This window comes from Chiloscyllium plagiosum, chromosome 14 (genome assembly GCF_004010195.1).
Source record: "Chiloscyllium plagiosum isolate BGI_BamShark_2017 chromosome 14, ASM401019v2, whole genome shotgun sequence".
In the NCBI taxonomy this organism is placed as follows: Eukaryota; Metazoa; Chordata; class Chondrichthyes; order Orectolobiformes; family Hemiscylliidae; genus Chiloscyllium; species Chiloscyllium plagiosum.
In genome coordinates, this window is record NC_057723.1 from 75491796 (window position 1) to 75514846 (window position 23051).

Here is a 23051-nt window from a genome sequence, read left to right on the forward strand (position 1 = left end):
CCACACGCACGCTAAACAGTCAAAACAGCATGCTACAGATAGGGCTAAGCACTCCCACAATTTAACTGACTAAATCTCAGTTCTGCAATCCTGCTACCTCCAGACATGAATGGTGGTGGACAATTAAACAACTGACTGGATGTGTAGTAGACTCCACAAATATCCCCATCCTCAATAATGGGGGAAGCCCAGCACATCAGTGCAAAAGGCTGAAGCATTTGTGATTCTCCTTAGCCAGAAATGAAGAGTGGAAGATTCATCCTGGCCTTCTCCTGAGGTCTCAAGATCACTGACGCCAGCCCTCAGCCAATTCGATTCACTCCACAGGACTTCACAAAATGGCTGACCACTCTCAATGCAACAAATCCTGGGTTACTGACACCAATCTGGGAGTAGAACTGTGCTCCAGAAGGAACTGGACCTCTCCATGTACTGTCCCAGAATGGTTGCAACGCTGACAATGTCGAAAATTGTCCATCAATTCACAAACAGCTAACCGGTCATTTTGCTTCATTGATCAATTAGTGTTTTTTGTTTGAGCCAATCATTATGGGCACGGCCCAATGTTTTGTTTTCACTTAATTGTCAGAAATCAGAACAAATCCAACCCAGCCAATTCCCACCATCAAACATCAGCAAGGCTGTGTCACCTTCGGCACTGATGGATACCTGAAAGGCTGAAGGTTGATGCTATTGATGTGATGCCATCAGACGCACAGTTACCGAATCACTGGGTTTGACCTGATTTTCAATGAACACCTGAATACTTACAAGCGTTTGAGCTTCTTATACTGGCTAAAGGCACCAGCTCCCACAGTCTTGATCAAATTCTGTTCTAAGCGTCTGCAAGACAAGGGAAAGAACACTGTTACATTTCAGCCACACAGACTGCAAGTCGTGCTGGTAACTACATGGCAGCGTCTACAGTGAACGTAGAATCAAAACCTCTGGTTAAAAAAGGCTGATAGTATCATCTCAATGGCTCTGGGAAGGGAGGGAAACACACAGGTCCAAGACCACAGACCATTACCTCAGGATTCTATTCACATGGACCCTACATTCTGTACCCCACGCTAACCTGACCACTCAGCATACGCCTACCTGCTCACTCTGGTCAAACCCAACCCTCATTTGTTACGGATATGCACCCTGTTATGAAGATGTGGGTTTACCTTTAAGAGCATTAAAAGCAGCAGAACTATTGGAAACAGCACCAATAAGGCAACTTTGCAACATTGGGTCGAACAACTCGATTAGTCTGTTGCCTGGAGATAAAAACAAATTTGAATTCGGCCAATCAATTTAAATTATATCCTGAAAAATAACCAATTTCCAATCAAGTTTGAATTGAGTATATTGATAATCTTAAAAGCCAATGACACAATCTGATGCTCTGGGGCGTAAGAATGGGGGAAATTGAACAGTTGAGAAGAGAACTGCCAAGTCCTAGCATGTAACAGACTGCTTGAAAAAATATCTCTCTTAAAAGTACCTTTTCGATCAGTAACCTGTGACGCAGAAATTCCTAACAAGGAGAAGGCACAATAAGATCCATAGACAAGAACCTACAGCTGCCTGGTTTTGAGATAAGAACTGTTGTTTTGTAAATCTTAATTGGGAGTTTTATTGGACTAGTATTATGGAAGGGAAGGTAACCTACTCACTGAATATGCACCCAGCCCCTCACTGTGTATGCACTCACTGCTCTCACTCATACGCACCCACCACCTTTCACACCGAACTCTGCCATTCCCGACGCACTGACCATGTCAGTTTGTTCACCCTGACCCCATTTAGCTCTGATGTGGAGGTGCCAGTGTTGGACCGGGGTGGACAAAATCAGAAGTCACATGACACCAGGTTACAGTCCAACAGGTTCATCTGAAATCACAGGCTTTCGGAGCACTGCCCACTTCACCTGACTAAGGAGTAACGCTCTGAAAGCTTGTGATTTCAAATAAACCTGTTGGTCGATAACCTGGTGTCGTGTGACTTCTGATGATATCACATCAGATCAGGATTTGGAGATGCTGGTGTTGGACTGGGGTGTACAAAGTTAAAAATCACACAACACCAGGTTATAGTCCAACAGGTTTAATTGGAAGCACACTAGTTTTCGGAGCGTCGCTCCTTCATCAGCGATGCTCTGATAGCTAGTGTGCTTCCAATTGAACCTGTTGGACTATAACCTGGTGTTGTGTGATTTTTAACTTTGTACATCAGATCAGGAGTTAGATCGGTGTCTTCCGTCTCTTGTCTATCATATCGGATGGTGGAGAGGGTCGTCTTGTGATCTCAATTTTAATTTTGTTTAAAGATTTGCCCAATCATAACTATCTAGCTGTCAGACCTTTTGCAGTTTTGGAATAAAATAATACTGTGCATTATCCAGACTGAAAACAGTAGGCACTGGTTTGCTGCATGAAGACAAGGTGAAACCCGATGAAGAAGCAGCGCTCCGAAAGCTTGTGATTTCAAATGAACCTGTTGAGACTAAAATCTAGTGTCCTGTGACTTCTGACCATTTAGCTCTATACGTTATCATGGATGTTTCCAGGTTACTGCAGGCATTTGGTGAAAATGAACTCGGTGTTTGCAATGATCTATGGGTGGCTATTAAATACAGCAATTTGTTCAGGGTCACTGGCAAACCCCATGTGTAATAAATCTTATTCACACCTTCCTCTTCATCCCAGGTCATTTACCATCACATTAACAGCACGCTTTATCCTCAATCAATGAATACTGTTCTCAATGAAATTATTATAATTCAGCTTTCAAACATTATACAGGGTTGCTACAATAAATAAAGTATTTAATCTGTCCCTTATTGGCAAAATTAGATGACTTCATATGTGACGAATGCAGCTTTTCATTACTAATTTCCCTAACCTCCTTCTCCGATCTCCTCTCAGTCTTATACATTCTTTCACACATTCCTTGCCGATTTAAACAGCTCAGGATTGTTTCTCACTGTCGTCAGCTTCCATTAACTCTCTGTGAGGTTATTAAACTCTTCTGATGTTCTGTTTGGGAGACTTTCCAGCTATTTCCCCCGTAAAAAACACAACCTTACACTTTGAAGGTTAAGTACACACATTAGCACCCCTCTGGGTTTCTGTCACATCGACTGACTGATTACCCGGACAGAGTCAGGCGAGAATCCGGAAATTATTGTTTGATGTTTGCCTTGTTAAAGTACAATGGACCCTGCTTCTTAAGGCCAATGAGAAAAACACAAGCTCTGAGGAAGGGTCACCGGATCCGAGAGGTTAACTCTGATCTCTCTCCACAGATACTGCCAGACCTGCTGAGTTTTTCCAGCACCTTCTGTATTTGTTTCTGATTTACAGCATCCGCAGTTCTTCCGCTTTTTCGAAAACACAAGCTGTTCTTTTTCTCTTCATATTTGCTTGAGCCAATTCATAAACATGTATAAATAAAAACTTTCATTTGTACGCAGTTTCTCATAACTGCTGGGTGTCTCTTTTTTAATATTGACTAGTGAGATATGGGTGTTGCTGGCTGGGCCCAGCATTCATTGTTCATCCCTTGTTGCCCCTTGAGAAGGTGGTGTGGATTTGCCTTCTTAAACTGCATGCTTTAAGTATCAAAGTGCTTTACAGTCAGTAATGCAGTCAAAATTATAATGTAGGAGTCACTGCAATAAACTTTGCACACAACAGTTAGCAAGGCAGTAATAACCAGACTATTTTAGTTTGTGATACTGACTGAGATGTAAATATTCACCCGGGCACCCTGGGTAATCCCCTTGTCTACTCTGAAATAGTGACAAGGATCCTTTATATTCACGATAGGAGACAGACAGATCCTTGGTTCCACACTTCCTTTCAGAAAGTGACACCAGTGAGGCACGCCCTCTCTCATCCACTTGAGCACTGGTCTTGAATTTTGTTTAAAGCCTGGAGTGGGATTTGATCCCAGAACTTCGTGGCTCAGAAACTGATTGAGATACCGCTGACACACTGGATTGATTGAAGCTACCAGATCAGAGAGCACACAAGAGCTTTGTGAATATGAGTCTGTAGTGATTGGAGAAAGTGAGGACTGCAGATGCTGGAGGTCAGAGCTGAAAATGTGTTGCTGGAAAAGCGCGGCAGGTCAGGCAGCATCCAGGGAACAGGAGAATCGACGTTTCGGGCATGAGCCCTTCTTCAGGAGCCATTCCTGAAGAAGGGCTCATGCCCGGAACATCGATTCTCCTGCTCCTTGGATGCTGCCTGACCTGCTGCGCTTTTCCAGCAACACATTTTCAGCTCTGTAGTGATTGGAATAAGGGACAGATGGGATCTCATTGAGTTCAAGATTGCTGCTTGGGGCTATTAACCTGGGCCATTCAGGGAGCCCTGGCTGACAGATATAAACAGGAGTCTCGCACTACCGCAGTTAGGCAGTAGTGTAGGGGTTGAAAAAAAACAGGAGTGTCAGAGGTTCTGTTCACTCTGAGAGCTAGCTCTGAGGAAGCCAGACCAGTGTCAAGTGCTATACATACATAAATAAAGGGTATATGGAGTTATTTCAGCTATGTAAAATCCTGGAACTCCATCCTTAATAGCACTGAGACTGCAACTATATCATGTGCATTGCAATAGTTTAAGAAGGCAGCTCACTATAAAAGAGAAAAAAATAAACAGGAGTCTCAGAGACTCTTGTTACTATAGGGACTGTCTCTGAGTTAGCTGGTCAGAGAGCATGTACTGAGCACGTGTAAATAAGGGGCGACTTGCTGACGGGATGCTGGCCTCCATGGAGTTATTTCTGAGTCCAAGATACAGGATGTCTTTTGTTGGTAAAATTTTGTGAACAAATAAAGCACACACAATGCTCTTGACTGTCCCCGGCAATATAGAGGAGACAATCTGCTGTAAAGGGCTGATGAAGCAGCTCAGAGATTGGACATTAACATAGGGATGCACAGTGAAGACATTGATATGAACCCTTCATGTTGGGAATGCAAGGATCTGGGTGGGAGGTGAGCTGTGAGGAGGATACGGAGATGTTTGAGTGGCATTTGAACAGGATAAATGAGTGGCTAAATGTATGCAATGTGCAGTACAATGTTGGTAAATGTTGGGTAGCAAAAAAAAGGCAGATTATTATTTGAATGACCATAAACTGGGAAACCTGTGCACCAGTCACAGCAAATAACTGTAAAGGGGCAGCAGGTACGAAATGTTTGTGATAGGATTCAAATAAAGGAGCAGAGACATTTTGCTGAGGAAGGATATTCTCTTGCTATAGAGGGGGTGGAGCAAAGGTTGATCCAATTGATTCCTGGGATGGGAGAGATTGAGTCATTAGGATTGTATTCACGGGAGTTTAGAAGAATTGGGGACGGGGGTGGGGGGGGGGAGGTGGACCGCAATGGAAACCCATAAAACTGTAACATGAGTATTCAGGTTGGATCCAGGAAGGATGCTCCTGATGGTGAGGGTGTTGAGGATAAGGGGTCGTAGTTTAAGGATAAGGAGTAAACCATTTAGGTCTGGGATGAGGAGGAACCTCTTTACCCGGAGTGTGGTCAGCCTGTTGTTTTTAGAATCCCAACAGTGTGGAAACAGTCCCTTCAGCCCAACAAGTCCATGACCCTCCAAAGAGTAACTCACCCAGGCCCATTCCCCTACCCGAAATTTTCTCCTCACTAATGCATCTAACCTACACATCCCTGGACACTATGGGGCAATTTAGCAAGGCTAATCCACCCTAACCTGCACATCTTTGGACTGTGGGAGGAAACTGAAGTACCCGGAGGAAACCCACAGGGAGACACAGGGAGAATGTGCAAACTCCACACAGACGGTCGCTACAGGGTGGAGTCAAACCCAGGTCCCTGGCATTGTGAGGCAGCAGTCCTAACCACTGAGCCACTGTGCCACCCACGATGTGTGCAATTCACTACCACAGAAAGTGGTTGAGGCCAAAAGATTACACGTTTTTAAGAAGGAGGTAAATATAGCTCTTGTGGCTAAATGGATCGAGATGGGGGGTGGGGGTGCAGGATTAGGATTCTGAGCTCGATCAGTCACAAGAATGATGAAAGGTGGAGCAGGCCTGTGAGGCAATATGGCCTACTCCTGACCCTCCCTTCTGTTTTTCCATGTTTCAAAATGAACAAAAAATATGAACAAGCCACCACCTACACGTCTGTTGTTCTGTTTTAAAAGGGCTAGATTTTGATGTGTCATGTGACCTCTATGGCGAGGCAGGACACAGTTTACGTAGTTAAATAAATCTCCCACAGTGCAACTGGGTCACATCCACAGCTCTACTTGGCAGTGCTTGTGCATGAGAGTGGCCTTTTCCTACAAATCTCTGTCTAATGATCCTGCTCCACAGTCACCTGATAAAGGAGCAGCACTCTAAAGTTAGTGCTTCCAAATAAACCTGTTGGACTATAACCTGGTGTTGTGTGATTTTTAACTAATAATGGCAACAGTGCATACCATCTCCAAGATGACAACACCTACCACCTAGAATGATAAATGTGGAGGATTTTGGGAACACCACCACCTACAAGTGCCCTTCCAAGCGACACACCACCCTGGCTTGAAAATATGTCACTGTTTCTCAAATGTCATTGGGTCAAACTCCTGGATCTCCTTCTGCCTGGCGCTCTGGTGTTTTGTTTTGGGGGGCGGGGTCTGTAACCCAAGAGACTGCAATGCTTCAACAACATAGCTCAGCACCACCACCTTCCCAAGGGTGATTAGGGGGTAGGCAGTAAATGCTGGCCCAGTCAGCAAGCCCCATATCTCATCAAATCAGAATAAAGTCTTCTTGTAGCCTTTTCCTAAGCTAACAATAAAGAGTCTGCAATATGTCTGTGAGCCAGCTAGGAGGCTGAATGTCTGTCAAGTTTGGTGCTTTATGGACTGTAATGAGGTAAACTAAGAACAAAATGTTTATAAAATCATGAGGGGTGAAAGGCAGATGCCTTATCCCTCAGGTGAGAGATTTCAAGACTAGGAGGCATATTTTTAAGGTCAGAGGAGAAAGATTGTAGAAAGGCATGAGGGAAGGATGTTGCCAGGGTTGGAGGATTTGAGCTACAGGGAGAGGCTGAACAGGCTGGGGCTGTTTTCCCTGGAGCGTCGGAGGCTGAGGGGTGGCCTTAAAGAGGTTTACAAAATTATGAGGGTAATGGATAGGATAAATAGACAATGTATTTTCCCTGGGGTCAGGGAGTCCAGAACTGGAGGGCACAGGTTTAGGGTGAGAGGGGAAAGATATAAAAGAGACCTAAGGGGCAACCTTTTCACACAGAGGGTAATACGTGTATGGAATGAGCTGCCAGAGGATGTGGTAGAGGCTGGTACAATTGCAACATTTAAGAGGATTGGGATATCTGGTCGGCATGGACGGTTTGGACCAAAGGGTCTGTTTCCATGCTGTACATCCCTATGACAACTTTTTTTACACAGAGTGGTTCATGTGTGGAATGAACTCCCAGAGGAAGTCCTTGATGCAGGTATAGTTACAACGTTTAAAAGCCATTTGGATAAGCGCTCAAATAAGAAATATTTAGAGAGATATGGCCAAAGCACAGGCAGGTGGGACAGTTCAGTTTGGGATTATGTTCAGCATGACTTCTCGATCATCTGGATTTTAATATTTGGGAACTCTTAAGGATTAAAATGATTTTTAAAATGGACAAGTACTGACCTAAAATTGCTGCAGTGATCATCTAGCTATTGGTCCAGGCAAATCTAGGAAACCAATGGATAATCAATAATATTTTACGCACTGAAATTAACATCAAAAGAACACTGAAACTAGTCACTGAGCCTGGCATCCAAAAACTCTCATCTCCTATTTCAATTTGCACATTTCTGATACATGAAAGATAGCCAGCAGGTTATCTATCTGAGGGAAGACATTGGGGTCAGACTTGGAAATACACAAATTAACCATTTTTACAGCTACAGAAGAGAGAAATGGATTGGTGACAGCAAGGACTGGCAATCTGTCTCCTTCTGCCTCAATTTTCTTTTCACCGTCTCAAAAATAGCACCCTTTAAACATGCAATTAGGGGAAATAATTTACCACAAACTCAATAATCTACAAATTTAGCTATTGCTGAGGGTACCAGGCATTAATTTAGCAATTCAGGTCAAAATCCAACACCTCACAGACTCTAAGGACATTTAAGATTTTAGTATTAAAAATGTCTCTACCTGATAATTCTTTTCAAAACCTTGTACTTTTTCTAACTGTTGGAGAAAGCTCCTCTTTCTTTCACATGAGAAAGCCTCATATTCAGCTCCTCAATATTGACTGGTACCAAGTTTTAATTGAACTGTCACATAGCTGGGTGCTCAAAGAATTATTTGATGTGACAAACTGAGGGGAACTGAGAAAATAAGAAGCTGATTTACCCACTTTTGCCCGGGAATTTCAATTTAATTTGCCATGACATCAGCCAGAAGGACATGAACTAATGTAGACCTCTGGATGATGGCCAGTAACATTCCTGCTACATTAACACACCCCTCAAATCACACGCTTCCACAACTAGATAATATTTGGGCACTACCGCACTTTCAGGACAAACTTGATCTACAGGGAAAGGCTGAATAGGCTGAAGCTATTTTCCCCAGAGAGCCACAGGCTGAGGGGGTGACCTAATAAAGGTTTCTGAAATCATGAGGGGCATGGATATTGGTCAGTGCATTGAGTATAGGAGTTGGGAGATCATGTTGCAACTATACAGGATGTTGGTTAGACCACTTTGCAATACTGCGTGCAGTTTTGGTCTCCCCGCTATTGGAAGGATGTCGTGAAACTTGAAGGGTTCAGAAAAGATACACAAAAATGTTGCCAGGGTTGGAGGGTTTGAGCTACTGGGAGAGGCTGAATAGGCAGGAGCTGTAGTCCCTGGAGCATCGGAGGCTGAGGAGTGACCTTACACAGGTTTATAAAATCATGAGGGGCATGGATAGGGTGAATAGTTAAGGTCTTTTCCCCAGGGGTAGGGGAGTCCAGAACTAGACGGCATAGATTCAAAGTCAGAAGGGAAACATTTAAAAGGGACCTAAGGGCAACTTTTTAATGCAGAGGATGGTGTGTGTATGGACTGAGCTGCCAGAGGAAGTGGTGGAGGCTGGTATAGTTACAACATTTAAAAGGCATTTGGATGTGTATATGAACAGGAAGAGTTTAGAGGGATATGGGCCAAATGCTGGCAAATGGGAATAGATTAATTTAGGATATCTGGACGGCATGGATGCATTGGACTGAAAGGTCTGTTTCTGTGCTGTACATCTCTATGACTCTATGTTAAGCTGGGTCCCTACGTCTTTGTGCCAATGCGTTCTTCCCATTGCTAACATTTAACCCGGAACGAAATTCAATAAAATAAGTTATCTGGTCATTTATCTCAGTGGTGTCCATGCTCCCAAAATAGTTGCTGTTTTCTTCAATTTAACAGAGACTACAGTTTCAACAATAACTGATTTGCCCGTAAGCATCCTGGCTGATCTTGAGGGTGGGACAGCCATTATAAAATATCGGCCCAATCTTTCCATGCTGCTGGTGCATAGAATACACACACAGGACCTTAATGCAAATCAGCACAGCAAGAAACACAGATGTTTCTGCTTCCTCTACTTCCTCCATTTTCTCCAATGACTGCATTTTTTTCCCCTGACATCTCCACTTGAAAGTGTTTTTTCACATATTTATCATTTTGCCAAGTTGGAGTCTAGACGGCACACATCCAGGAAATTCAACTGCTTTGAGTCCCATCTTGCTTTCACTCGATATCGAGGAACCTCAAATTCTCTGAATGCAGCAGAGAGTAAAGATCTCACCAGCATCTTCCGGAACTAAAGTAGAAGCTGTGTTGACTCATTGATTCTATGATGTTTCTATAATGAGATCAGACCATCGAATCCCTACAGTGTGGAAACTGGCTCCTGTGGCCCAACAAGTCCACACTGACCCTCCAAAGAGTAACCCACACAGACCCATTCCCCTTACCCTATATTTAGCCCCGACTTATGTACATCCCTGGACACTATGGGGCAAATTAGCATGGCCAATTCACCGTAACCTGCACATTTTTGGACTGTGGGAGGAAACAAGAGCACCCGGAGGAAACCCACACAGACACGGGGAGAATGCGCAAACTCCACACAGACAATCACCTCAGTTTCTGCCTGCGATCACTTGCAATTCATGGAACCTTCCAAACCAATGTTTTTGAAGGCTTTTGAGACCAAATTGCCTTATTAAACAGTATGTTTGCAATATCAATACCTCTTTCTATCACCCCAACCCATTTCTTCACTAGATCCACTATGAGAATTGTAGCGTGCAAATCTGATAACTGTGAGTTACAGCCTACTGATACACAGCAGGCGTAACAACTGACAAGAATAGCTGATTGCTATAAATCCATTGTCACTTTATGCCCTGACGTTAAATGACAGTGGGAATTAGGCAAACTAGAATTGAACAGCATGTCCAATATTGAATTGAATTGAATTAGTTTTACTGTCACATGTACTCACCATGAGTACAGTGAAAAGTTTATAAGTCACCACTTTACGGCGCCTCCTTCGGTACAAAGGTACCCAGATACAGATTCTCAAGTACAAATTCTTGGGAAAAATAAAGAAATATAAAAGTCCAAAATGTACAAAACCATAGGAATGAATCAGAACAATAAAGAGATAGCATGTTCAGAATAACATCCCTTCCACGATTGGATAATAAAGATCAAGAAATTTAAAGAAAAAGAGAATTTATGACGAAATCCATCTTAGGCCGTCTGGGCCCGAGAAGCTGACCCCCCCCCCCCAACCCGCTGGCACCAACAACACACGGAGTCACAGCCTGACGCTGAAACTGCCACATGGAGACCCAGACCAGTGCCAACGAAAATTGCTTCCGAAACTATCGACAGGAGACGCCTGAGGAAGCAGTCATAATTTCAAGATGGCGGCGGCGGCAGGGTAGGAAGTGTTCGGGCTCTGTGTCTATATGCTCCCGCTCACCTGGCTGGCTGCATTCTTCTTTGGTTTTTTTTTTGCCGTGTTTCTTGTTTTGTATCAAAGTTCACCTTTTCTTCTTTTCTGTGCCATGATGGAAGAAGGCGGCTGTGAGGACCTGTTGCTATGGTGACAGTGCAGTGGATCCAATGTCAGTCCCTTGTGGCTGCGGCCTTTACCAAAGGCTCCATCCTTGGTGGATCGGTCCGTTCCTGCTGACGGAGGTTTCAGTGGGGGCTGCTACAGCGCCGGTGACACAATGGTACCCTTTCACTCCTTGGGGTTATGGCGGCTTTGGGCCGTGATGGCTACAGTGATGGCTTCAGCGCCAGTGATTCAGTGGGTCCAGTCTGTCCCTATTTGGCGCAGCGGTGAGGCAGTGGCTTTGGTGTCAGTTTTGGCCGTGGCAGCGTGGTATGTCTGGTTCAGAAATCCTCACTTTGGTGACGGTGTCCCATAGCCGCTCCAGAAACCCAGGAGCCGCGGGTGGTAGAGGATTTGAATGAATGATGAACTTTGTCCTAACTTTGTCTCAGTTATTTCTTTTGCTGATTTCTGCAGCTAAAATGACGCTGGACTGCAGCGACATATACAAATCTCACTGTATTTTCACCAATACAAGCAACAATAAATTGCTGTTCTACTCCAGGGCTACATTACGTCTTCATGGTGGACAGGTGGGTGAGGAATCTGTTCAAACCTGTGTGGGAGGGACATGTTAAACAGCTGGACCTCATTTATTTGGTCTTTGGTCAATTGCCCATTCAATACCAGTGGTAGTGCCACCGGTCTAAAGGGCGAGTGGACGAGCAGGAGGTGACTGCAGAGACATAAGGAACAGCCTCTAGCATTCACGGAAGTCATGTGGAGGGCATCAAAGAGTCATTCAGCATAGAAACAGGCCCTTTGGCCCACTACGTCTACGCCAACCAACAAACACAAACTACACTCATACCACTTACTTGCACTCAGTTCATAGTCTACAGTGTCCTGATATTTTAAGTGTTCATCTAAATGTTTCTTAAATGTTACGAGAGTACCTGCCTTCAACCCCTCTTGGGAAGCAGATTCCATAAATCTGCTGCCCTCAGATCACAGATCTCAGATCTCCTCTCAACCTCACACTCCTCATCTTAAACTCCTACTCTCTGACCTTAGGCATTTATGACATGGGGAAGAGATTCTCACAATCCATCTGTGCCTCTCACAATGTTGTACACCTCTGCTCCAGGGAAAACAAACCCAGCCGATCCTGTCTCTCCTCATAGTTGTGAATTCCCATCCCAGGCAACACCCTGGAGAATTTCCTCTGCACCCTCTCTAGTGCAATCACGTCCATCCAATAGTGTGGTGACCAGAATTTCGCACAGTATTCCAGCTGTGGCCTAGCCAATCTGTTGTGTTAAGTTGCAAAGAGACTTCCTTGCTCCAATATTCTAAGTCCTGGCTAATGAGGGAAAGCATCCTCTAAGCACCCTGTCTACCTGTGCTGATACCTCCAGGGGTATTAAGGCTTGAACACCAAGGGCTCTTTGTTCTTCTGTATTTCAATATTAGGATGTTCTTGTAAATAGCATTTAAAGGATGGTGGTGATGGGGGTGTGAGGGAGGACATTCAAACTCTTCCTGTTTGGTTAGAATAGCAAAATCTCATTTCACTCATTGAGCCTGCTCCACTGTTCAGTCCAATCAGGGCTGACCAAACACTTCAATGCCTTTTACCCACTCTGTCACCACAACCTTAGACTCATAGAATCCCTACAGGGTAGAAAAAGGACGTTCAGCCCATTGAGTCTGTGCTGACCCTCAAAAGAGCATCCCACCCGTAACCTTGCATTTCCCATGGCTAACTCATTTAGCCTACACAACCTTGTTCACTGCAGGGTAATTTCCAACGGTTAATCCACCAAGACTGCACATCCCTGGACACTACAGGGTCATTTCCCATGGTTAATCCACCTAACCTGCACAGCTTTGAACTGTGGGAGGAAACCAACGCAGACACAGGCAGAACATGCAAACTCGACATAGACAGTCATCTGAGGGTAAAATCGAAACCTCCTCCCTGGTGATGTGAGGCAGTATTGCTAACCACTGAGCCACCATGCCACCTATTATACCTTTGATAATCAGAGTTCTATCAACCTCTATTTCAAACCTATTCATAAGAATGAACTTGCATACTCTTCAGGGTTAGAGGATCTCATAGATTCACCAGTGTCTGAGTAAAGAAAATTCAGTCGGAAATGGCATCTGCCTTATTTTTGAATGGGGGGAGCATCTTACTGGCATCTACCCTATCTATCCCTTTTCTAAGGTTCAATGAGTTCTAACTTTTCAAAGCACTCAACAATACAGGCCAAGTCTCTCTTCTCGGGACAGTCCTCCATTGGAACAAGTCTGGTGAACCTTCACTGCACTCCCTCTGTGACAATAAAATCTTTCTTCAAACTGACGCAGTTCTCCAGGTGTGGTCTAACCAAGCCTCTGTACAACTGAAACAAGACTTCACTACTCCTGCAATAAAGGCCAACATTTCATTAGCCCTCCTAATAGTTTGCTGCACCTGCAGGTTAGCCTTCAGTGACTTATTGTCAAGGACCCTGAGGTCCCCTTTGCATATCTACACTTTCCAACCTTTCACCATTAAAGAAATTCTCTGCACACATCTGTTTCCCCTACCAAAGTGGATAACCTCATATTTGTCTGTGTTAAGTTCTATCTGCCGTGTCCAGACCATTCACAAAATCTCTCCAGATCCTCATAAAACCATGTTACACATTCCTGCCCAGCTCTGTCTACTAATTTGTAAATATTATGCTTGGTCCCATACCCAGATCATTGATATAAATTGTGAACTGCTGGGAATGTGAATACTGATGTGAATATAGATGTGAGTGCTTGTAGCACCTCAGTAGTCACAGCCTGGCAATGCAGGAATGACCCATTTATTCTCACTGTCTGCTTTCTGTCTGTTAGTTACTCTTTAATCCATGCCAGGACACAAACTCCAATCCATGAGGTTTAATTTTGCGAATCAAACACCCGTGGGGATCAGGGCAGGAAAATTTATCAAATGCCTTCTGAAAATCCACATATACTAAGTCCATTGGTTCCCCTTTATCAATTTTGTCAGCAACGTACTGAGAAAATTCAAACAAGCTTATCAAACATGACCTTTCATTTGCAAATCTATGTTGACTATACCCAAATGGATCACATTAATCTAAAAATTCACTTATCAGGTCCTTTGCGATAGCTTCTCATATTTTCCTCACGGCTGATGTAAAGTTGACAGGTCTACAGCTCCTTATTTTCTCTCTGATTCCCTTCTTAAATAGTGGGTGAACACTTTTTTCCAAACTTCAGGAATCATTCCAGAATCCAAAAGACTTTGGAAAATGTTCCCCATTGCACTATCTCTACAGCCACTGCCTTCAACACTCTGGGACATAGACTATAATGCTGTGGGCACTTATCCACCTTTAGCCCATTAAATTGTTCAGTACAATCTCTTAATAGTAATTTCCTTCAAACTCTTATCTTCCCATGTCATTTGGATATCTAATTCTGAGAGACTTCTACATGAAACAAAGTAATCATTTAGTTTCTCTGCCATTTCTCTATTCCCAGTTATAAATTCTCCTGACCTTTATTTCTCTGAGCCAAATATTTACAGTCATAGAGATGTGCAGCACAGAAACAGACCCTTCAGTCCAACTCGTCTGTGCCGACCAGATATCCTAAATTAATCTAGTCCCATTTGCCAGCACTTGGCCCATATCCCTCTAAACCCTTCCTATTCATATACCCACCCAGAAGTCTAATAAATGTAGTAATTGTACCAGCCTCCACCACTTCCTCTGGCAGTTCATTCCACACACGCAACACCCTCTGTATGAAAAAGTTGCCCCTTGGGTCCCTTTTAAATCTTTCCCCTCTCACCTTAACCTATGCCCTCAAGTTATGGACTTCCCTAGCCCGGGGAAAAGACTTTGGCTAGTCAGCCTATCAATGCCCCTCACAATTTTATAAACCTCTATAAGGTCACCCCTCAGCCTTCGCTCCAGGAAAAATAGCCCCAGCCAATTCAGCCTCTCCCTGTAGCTCATCCTTGGCAACATCGTTGCAAAGCTTTTCTGAAACGTTTCACATTTCACAACATCCTTCCTATAGCAGGGAGACCAGAACTGCACGCGGTATTCCAAAAATCGCCGAACCAATATTTTGTGCAGTCACAACTTGACCTTCCAACTCCTATATTCAATGCACTGTCCAATAAAGGCAAGCAAATGCCTTCTTCACTACCTTGTCTACTTGAGACTCAACTTTCAAGGAGCTATGAAACTGCATTCTAAGGTCTCTTTGTTCAGCAACACTCCCCAGGACCTTACCATTAAGTGTATAAGTCCTGCCCTGATTTACCTTTCCAAAATGCAGAGCCTCACGTTTATCTAAATTAACGCTACCTGCCACTCCTCGGCCCATTGGCACATCTGATCCATGTCCTTCATTCTACACTGACAGCTCACTGAAGTACTGAGGGAGTGCTGCATTCCTGGCAACGCTATCTTTCTTGAAGTCAAACCAAGGCACCGTCTATCCACATAGTGGTTGGTAGGGGTGGGCGAGGGTGCATTGAGGTGGAGTCAGGGGATGTAAAAGATCTCACATCAATACTTAAACAGCTCCAATACAGATGTCCGTTATTTATCTCTCAATCAACATCCCTACAAACTGAGGATCTCAATATTCTTTGCAGGAGTGAACCACACATAAATTGCCTGCCCTCTTTCCCCACATTACAACAGTGGCCAAATTTCAAATGTACTTTCTTGGCTGCAAGTTACTCAAGGGCTTCCTGAAGTTGTGATAGGTGATATATAAATTCAAATTTGTCCTTTCTTTACAAATACTTTCCCTCCGAGTTTCAAGTTAAAATGGAAGTTGGGTCCAACAATATCCTTGGAGTTGTCTTTGCATATTTAGGAAGTTTCTGCACTTGTTCACACTAGGTTAAAATTACAACCTGAAAAAAAATTGGTGCAGACTGTGAACAGAGTCTCGTGGGCTGGATTTAAACTGGATCATAAAATTGGCCCTTAATTGTCAAAACATGATACTTATAAGCTCTCAATTACTTTGTAAAACAAGCTTGCACGCTCGTTGTTTCCAATTTTTTGCCATCGAGACAGCTTGCTCCCAGATATCAATGTATTCCTCCACTGAGTGTTGACCAAGGGGTGTTAGCACAGCAGGTCATCCTACCCAGGCTTGACTTGAATGACATCTAAACCATTCAACATCCTTTCCTATTGGTTTTGAATTTGGAAATTGGATGGAGGGAGGTCAGACCAGCCGTCCTGCTGCTGCCTTTGTACCATACGTTGACATTACTCCACACTTTCCTCCCTCCCATCCCGAGTTACTCTGTCTGGAATTGTTACTGTGAGTAACACATGTTCACAATAACTACTCACTATCTTCGGTGCTCGAAGGAACATTCACGCTCCAAATATGTTACACTACTCCAGAAACACATTCAAGATCAGTGTGATTACATTTCAGATATAAAATCGCCAAGGGAGGCTTAACAAAATGAACAAAGTACTTTCAATCTTGATTGTTCAGAAATCCTTGGTTAATGTAAGACGGACACTGAACCAATCATTGGAAATTAAAATACAACCTTCCAGGTTCCTTTCTTTTTGAACTGTTGTACTCAACATCAGTTTGAAATTAAACGGCACAGACTTTTCTCCACTGCTGTAATAAAAGTGCTTCCTTTATCCTGCTGGTGTGTTTTTACTGTCTCGGTTAATCAATGCTGACTTGAGCCATTCCTGACAGATAGCGTAATTCGATTACTAGAGCAGAGAAGGGGTAGGCGGGGTGTAGAGGAGAAGGAACTGGAGGCAACCAGCACTACACCTAACTTCTCTTTGAGATAAAGCTTCACGTCATGAAACCAGTGCAAATCCATTCAGAATTGATGCTTTTGCTGCACCACTAAATAAACACATACGACTGACAGCTATGAGATACTGGAGATTGACTTATTTTATAAACATTGAATTAGAGACCAGATTGCTGTAACCCACAGGCCTCAGTAACACTTAAAATACAGGCTGTTTCCTTGAATGTTTGCAGAGTTAGACAGCCTGCCCTCACGTTCAGTTCCAACGCTCGACATACATGCATTGACAATGATACTGAAGTTACGGCAAGTGATCGTCAGTGAGCGAAGGTTCCGATCGTACTAATTTTGTTTTTGATTTTACCCACCCTGACATGATGAAAAACGTGCTGGCAACTCTCTGATGCTTTTGGCCATACAGAGATGAACTTGACATCTTAAGAGGTGTTGCCTTTCAACGAAAGTGAGTGCTAATGCCCTAACCTCTCTACCATACTGTCAGGACTACAGGGGAATCGACATTTCAGGCCTGTTGAAGGGCTTATGCCCAAAACGTTGACTGACCTGCTCCTTGGATGCTGCCTGACCTGCTGTGCTTTTCCAGCGCCACACTCTTCCACTCTGATCTCCAGCATCTGCTGCCCTGTCAGAACTACACAAAGGACATTTCGGCTCGAGCAGATGAGCTGATGGGACACGTGATACAGTCTATTGGCCAGGGAATGTTGGTGTGCAAACAGTTAACGCAACTCCACACTCACTTGACCCATGTCACTCAGATGTGACGTAGCGAGGTGGCTCGGGCAGGCGTCAATTCTGTCTCAGTGCTCATAGTAATCACAGGTGGGTCTGCTGTTTGGTATTTTTAAAAATTTTACTATGAAATGTCATTTAATCCTTTACCCCAAAAATTCCAAAATCCAAAAGACAGCTGGTCTCGAGGGTTTTGGATAAAGGATTGTCATCCTGTACATGCAGATTGGCAAGCCCTCCTGGCCTGTCAGATAGGTGCACAGTGTGGACCATGATGCAATTGGCTGGCAGGAACATGGCTGACAACTTTGCTGTTCAAGTCTTCCAATTCTGCTCATCCCAATTTTGTGGCCCGCATATCTTAAAACCTGTGTCACACTGGACAGCACTAGCATAAAGTTTTATTTTTACAGTCCACTTTCTAAGTGTACAGTGTCCTGCAAAAATTCACCTCAAACTATGCTGCTCCATTACCTAACCCACAACAAGCCCCCTTCACCCATCATCTCTAAACTCGCTGATCTACATTGACTCCCATCACACAACACTATGGATTTAAAATTCTCCATGAATCCACCCTTCTCAATGTCTCTCATCTCCTTCAGTTTGACAATCAGCAGAGATCTCTGCGTTCCTCCAATTCTGACCACTTGCTCCCTTGCGCCTTGCTGGGGTTTGGTGGTCGGTTAGCTTTGACCGGATGGCCGGTTTGTGATGCAAAATGATGTCAACACTGCGGGTTCGATTCCTGAATTAGCTGAGGTTACCACGAAGGACTCTCCTTTTCAGCCTCCCCTCACTTGAAGCATGATGACCCTCAGGTTAAACAACCACCAGTCATCTCTCTCTCTAATGAGAGAGCAGCCCATTGGTCTGATAAGACTATGGCAACTCCACTTTTGCCTCCCATTACACCATTCATTCATGGAATGAGGGCATCGCTGGCTGGGCCAGTACTTGTTGCCCATCCCTAATTGCCCAGAAGGCAGTTAAGTGCCAACCACATTGCTGTGGGTCTGGAGTCACATGTAGGCCAGACCAGGTAAGGATGACAGTTTCCTTCTCTAAAGCGCATTAGGTTTTGTCGATAGGTTTCGTCGACAATCGATTCATAGTCATCATTAGACTCTTAATTTAAATTCCACCATTGGTTGTAGCAGGATTCAAACCCAGGCTCCTGGAACATCCCTGGATTAACAGTCCAGCGATAACAGCACTAGACCATCACCTCACCTTTAGATGCCTGCACTCTAAGCTTTGGAAGATCCCCCTCTGCCTCCCTCACATTCTTCAAGCTGCTCCTTCTTTGACAATGGTTTTGAGGTAATTTGTCCCAATGTCTTTTAATGTGACTTGGTGGACCGTTTGTTTGGTAACTGAAGCATCTCAGGATGTCTCTGATGTTCACAGCTCCACAAGTGGAGGCTGCTGTTGTTATGGGTTTGTTTTTCTTTTGTTTTCTGACTAAGTGGGTGGTGGGCAGGAAAGCCATCTGGAACAGCTGAGGCTCCCCCAGCAACCTGACCACATCGCCGGATACAACTCTGCGTGAGCAGGCGGGCTGACAAATCTGGCTCTAAGTTTGAAAAGAGACGGACTATATTTGCTATGTAAGAGCTTCTTCATGTGGTTCCTGGAAATGCTTAACTCATGACAGCCTTGATCGCACCACCCTCTTCCCTACCCTGTTTTGCACACACCCAATTCCTTTCATAATGCAAAGTTTTAGTGACTGGCAGGTCCATATTAACGCATGTAATCAGTGCTTTCATTCTAATTTCTATGGAGACTACGGGGATGCAATTGTCATGGTGATGTTACAAGTGACATCGAGTGCTGGTACCAACTTAATCCAGAGGCCAGCAATGATACTCTGACTAAATGAGATCAAATCACAGCAACTAGAGGGATTTAAATTCAAATAATTAAGAAATCAGAATAAATTGTTACTTATCGATAACGATGTTGAAACTACATAAAATGCATCTAGTTTATCCTTCAGGAAGAGGAAATATGTCATCTTTATCTGGTCTAGCCTACCCTACATGTGACGTCAGATCCCCAGTAATGTGTTTGATTCTGAACTGCTCTCTGAAATGCCATAGCAGTGTTCAGTTGTGGTGATGCAGGTTTGCAACACATTGTTATTATTCTTTGGATTTCAAAATGGAGGAAGAACAGATTTTGGTTTTCAGTCTGTGAACATCTTTTTATCAACTTAAGGACAGAACCTCGTTTTGAGCAGTGAACTAAAGAGGGTTTTTACAAGAAAGCATTTGACATAAGTGACTTGATCAGCTATCTGGGGAGTTAATTGCGGAATGTTTGCGAAGTTGAGTTTTTATGTTCAAGGGACAGAAGATCAGAGACCTCTAGTTTAGCAGCAAAGTCATTCTAGTAGAAGGTGAGCTATTAATTAAACAGTAAAGAGTGAGATTTCACTGGGATTGACTGACTGCAAAGGATATTGCTAGGAGAAGTTTTTTTTGTTTATGTTAAGACCTTGGCAGCCTTGTGTGAATATGTTGATTGACTGACAACTACGGTAACAAAACTGAAGAGAATAAAATTTATGGTCTACCAAGCCAGATTTCATTTATGATCTAAATTGCCCAATGTTGCTGTCAGCTGCAGTCAAACCTGTTGCACCAAACCACTATCAAAACGTAACGCGTGGACTGCAGCGGTTCAAGGAAGTGGCTCCCCACCACTTCTCTCGAGGGGGATTAATGATAAGCAATAAATGCTGACCTTGCCTACAATTCTCACATCCCAAGAATGAGTACAGATAAAAGCAACAGGGGGAGGCGATGGCCCAGTGGTGTTATCATTAGGCTATTAGTTCGTAAATTCTGCTAATGTTCTGAGTGCAGCACGGTGGCACAGTGGTCAGTACTACTGCCTCACAGCGCCAGAGACCCGGGTTCAATTCCCGCCTCAGGTGACTGACTGTGTGGAGTTTGCACATTCTCCCCGTGTCTGCATGGGTTTCCTCCGGCTGCTCCGGTTTCCTCCCACAGTCCAAAGATGTATAGGTTAGGTGAATTGGCCATGCTAAATTCCCTGTAGTGTTAGGTGAAGGGGTAAATGTATGATTTGGAGATGCTGGTGTTGGACGGGGGTGTACAAAGTTAAAAATCACACAACACCAGGTTATAGTCCAACAGGTTTAATTGGAAGTACACTAGCTTTCGGAGCGTCGCTTCATCACCTGATGAAGGAGCGTCGCTCCGAAAGATAGTGTGCTTCCAATTAAACCTGTTGGATTATAACCTGGTGTTGTGTGATTTTTAACTGGGTAAATGTATGGGTGGGTTGCGCTTCGGCGGGTCGGTGTGGACTTATTGGGCCGAAGGGCCTGTTTCCACACTGTGTAATCTAGGCCTTGGTTCAAATGCTGCCACGGCAGATGCTGGAATTTTGACTTCAGCAAAAAAAAATCAGGAATTAAGAATCTATCATGAAGCCATTGCCAATTATCGGAAAATCCTAAGTCACTCACTAGTGCCCTTCAGGGAAGGAAATCTGCCATCCTTACCTGGTCTGGCCTGTGTTTCACTCGCAGACCCACAGCAATGTGGGTGGCATAGTGGCTCAGCGGTTAGCACTGCTGCCTCACAGCACCAGGTCCCAGGTTTGATTCTAGCCTCGGGTGACTGTCTGTGTGGAGTTTGCACATTCTCCCCGTGTCTGCGGGGTTTCCTCCGGGTGCTCTGGTTTCCTCCCACAGTGCAAATATGTGCAGGTCAGGTGAATTGGCCATGCTAAATTGCCCCTAGTGTTAGGTGCATTAGTGAGAGGGAACTGGGACTGGGTGGTTTACTCTTCGGAGGGTCGGTGTGGACTTGTTGGGCCAAAGGGCCTGTTTCCACACTGTAGGGAATCTAAATGTGTTTGACTTTCAATTGCCCTCTGAAAGAGTTTATTAATCGTTACACGATTCCTGCTGTGAGGGCATTCTGGGTTTACCTACAGCACGTGGAGTGCAGGGGTTCAAGAAGGCAGCCCACCCCCACATTCTCAAGGGCTATCTCGGGATGAGCAATCAATGCTGGGCCCAGCCTACATCCCCTGATTGAAGGGTTTTAAAAAAAATTCATTCAGAGCCACATCAAACTTTAATCAGCCACTGAAACTATAATCAATCAGGCATAGCAAAACCAGCCTTTGCTTCAAACAGCTAGATAATTGTCAGAACAAGCCAAACTCATCAAACATATTGTCTCAATAGCAGTTCATAGTTCAATCATAAAATGACTTCACTCAAGTCTGCTCAACCCACTTTCACATTTCCGTTTGGAAATACTGATTCCAATTCTGAGCCTTCAGATGAAAAAAATCAGTGCGTGCTTCTGATCTGATGGAATTGACTCAACTCAATGTTAGGGGAAGACTGTTTCTTTCTCTGGTGAAGCTTTGTTCAGATCCATTGTGATCACTCCATGTGCTTCCCTACAGTAACTAGTGGCAGCTCATCCTGTATTCAGAGGATGTAGTCACCTCTGCATCATAACAGACCATCCATCGGAATACCCTGAACCACAATGACTCTTCATGTTGTCCTTATTTGGCAGTATGCATGAGTCGAGAGTGTGTTGCTGGAAAAGCACAGCAGGTCAAGCAGCATCCAAGGACCAGGAGAATCGACGTTTCGGGCATAAACCGTTTCATCAGGAATGAGGCTTGTGGGCCAGGGCTGAGAGATAAATGGAAGAGAGTTGAGGTGGGTAGCTGAGAATGCGATAGGTGGGTGAAGGGAGAGAGAAGGTGATAGGTCAGGGGGGGAGTGATGGGCAGGTCCGGAGGGTGGTGCCGAGTTGGAGGCTTGGGATTGGGATAATGTGGGGGGAGGGGAAATAAGGAAGCTGTTGAAATCTACATTTATCCCGCGTGGTTGCAGGGTCCCAAGGCGGAATATGAGGCGTTCTTCCTTAAGGCGTTGCATGATAAGGGTTTGATGATGGAGGAGGCCCAGGACCTGCATGCCCTTGACGGAGTGGATGGGGGAGTTGAAGTGTTCAGACACAGGGAGGAGGGGTGGGGTTGGTGGGCGCGGGTGGCACTGCATTGGGCTCTGGATACTATGGTTTTGATTGGATCTCCTGAGGTAGACAAACAGGAGGCTGGAAGAACACAGCAAGCCAGGCAGCATCAGCAGGTGGAGAAGTCAATGTTTCGGGTACAACCCTTCTTCAGCACTGGAAGTGTGGGTAGGCGGAGCTGCAGGTAAAGGGGGAGGGGGGTGTTGGGGAAGGTTTTTGGCAGGGGAGAGGGGCAGAATGGTGAGGTAGTGATAGGTGTACACAGGTAGAGGGTATGGCCTGGTTGGTGGCTGGAAGGGAGGGTTAGTCAGTGGAATGGAAGGGAG

The 23051-nt window shown here is 44.4% G+C and overlaps 1 protein-coding gene across 2 annotated transcripts in view; it reads right to left on the minus strand.

The window, feature by feature from the left end:
• LOC122556810 (slit homolog 3 protein-like) overlaps window positions 1–23051 on the minus strand; it is a 654707-nt gene that overhangs the window by 162859 nt on the left and 468797 nt on the right. For both annotated transcript variants that reach the window (XM_043704014.1, XM_043704015.1), the window contains one exon: window positions 772–843. In XM_043704014.1, coding sequence (XP_043559949.1) covers window positions 772–843 — 72 coding nt within the window. The remainder of the gene's footprint in view (window positions 1–771; window positions 844–23051) is intronic.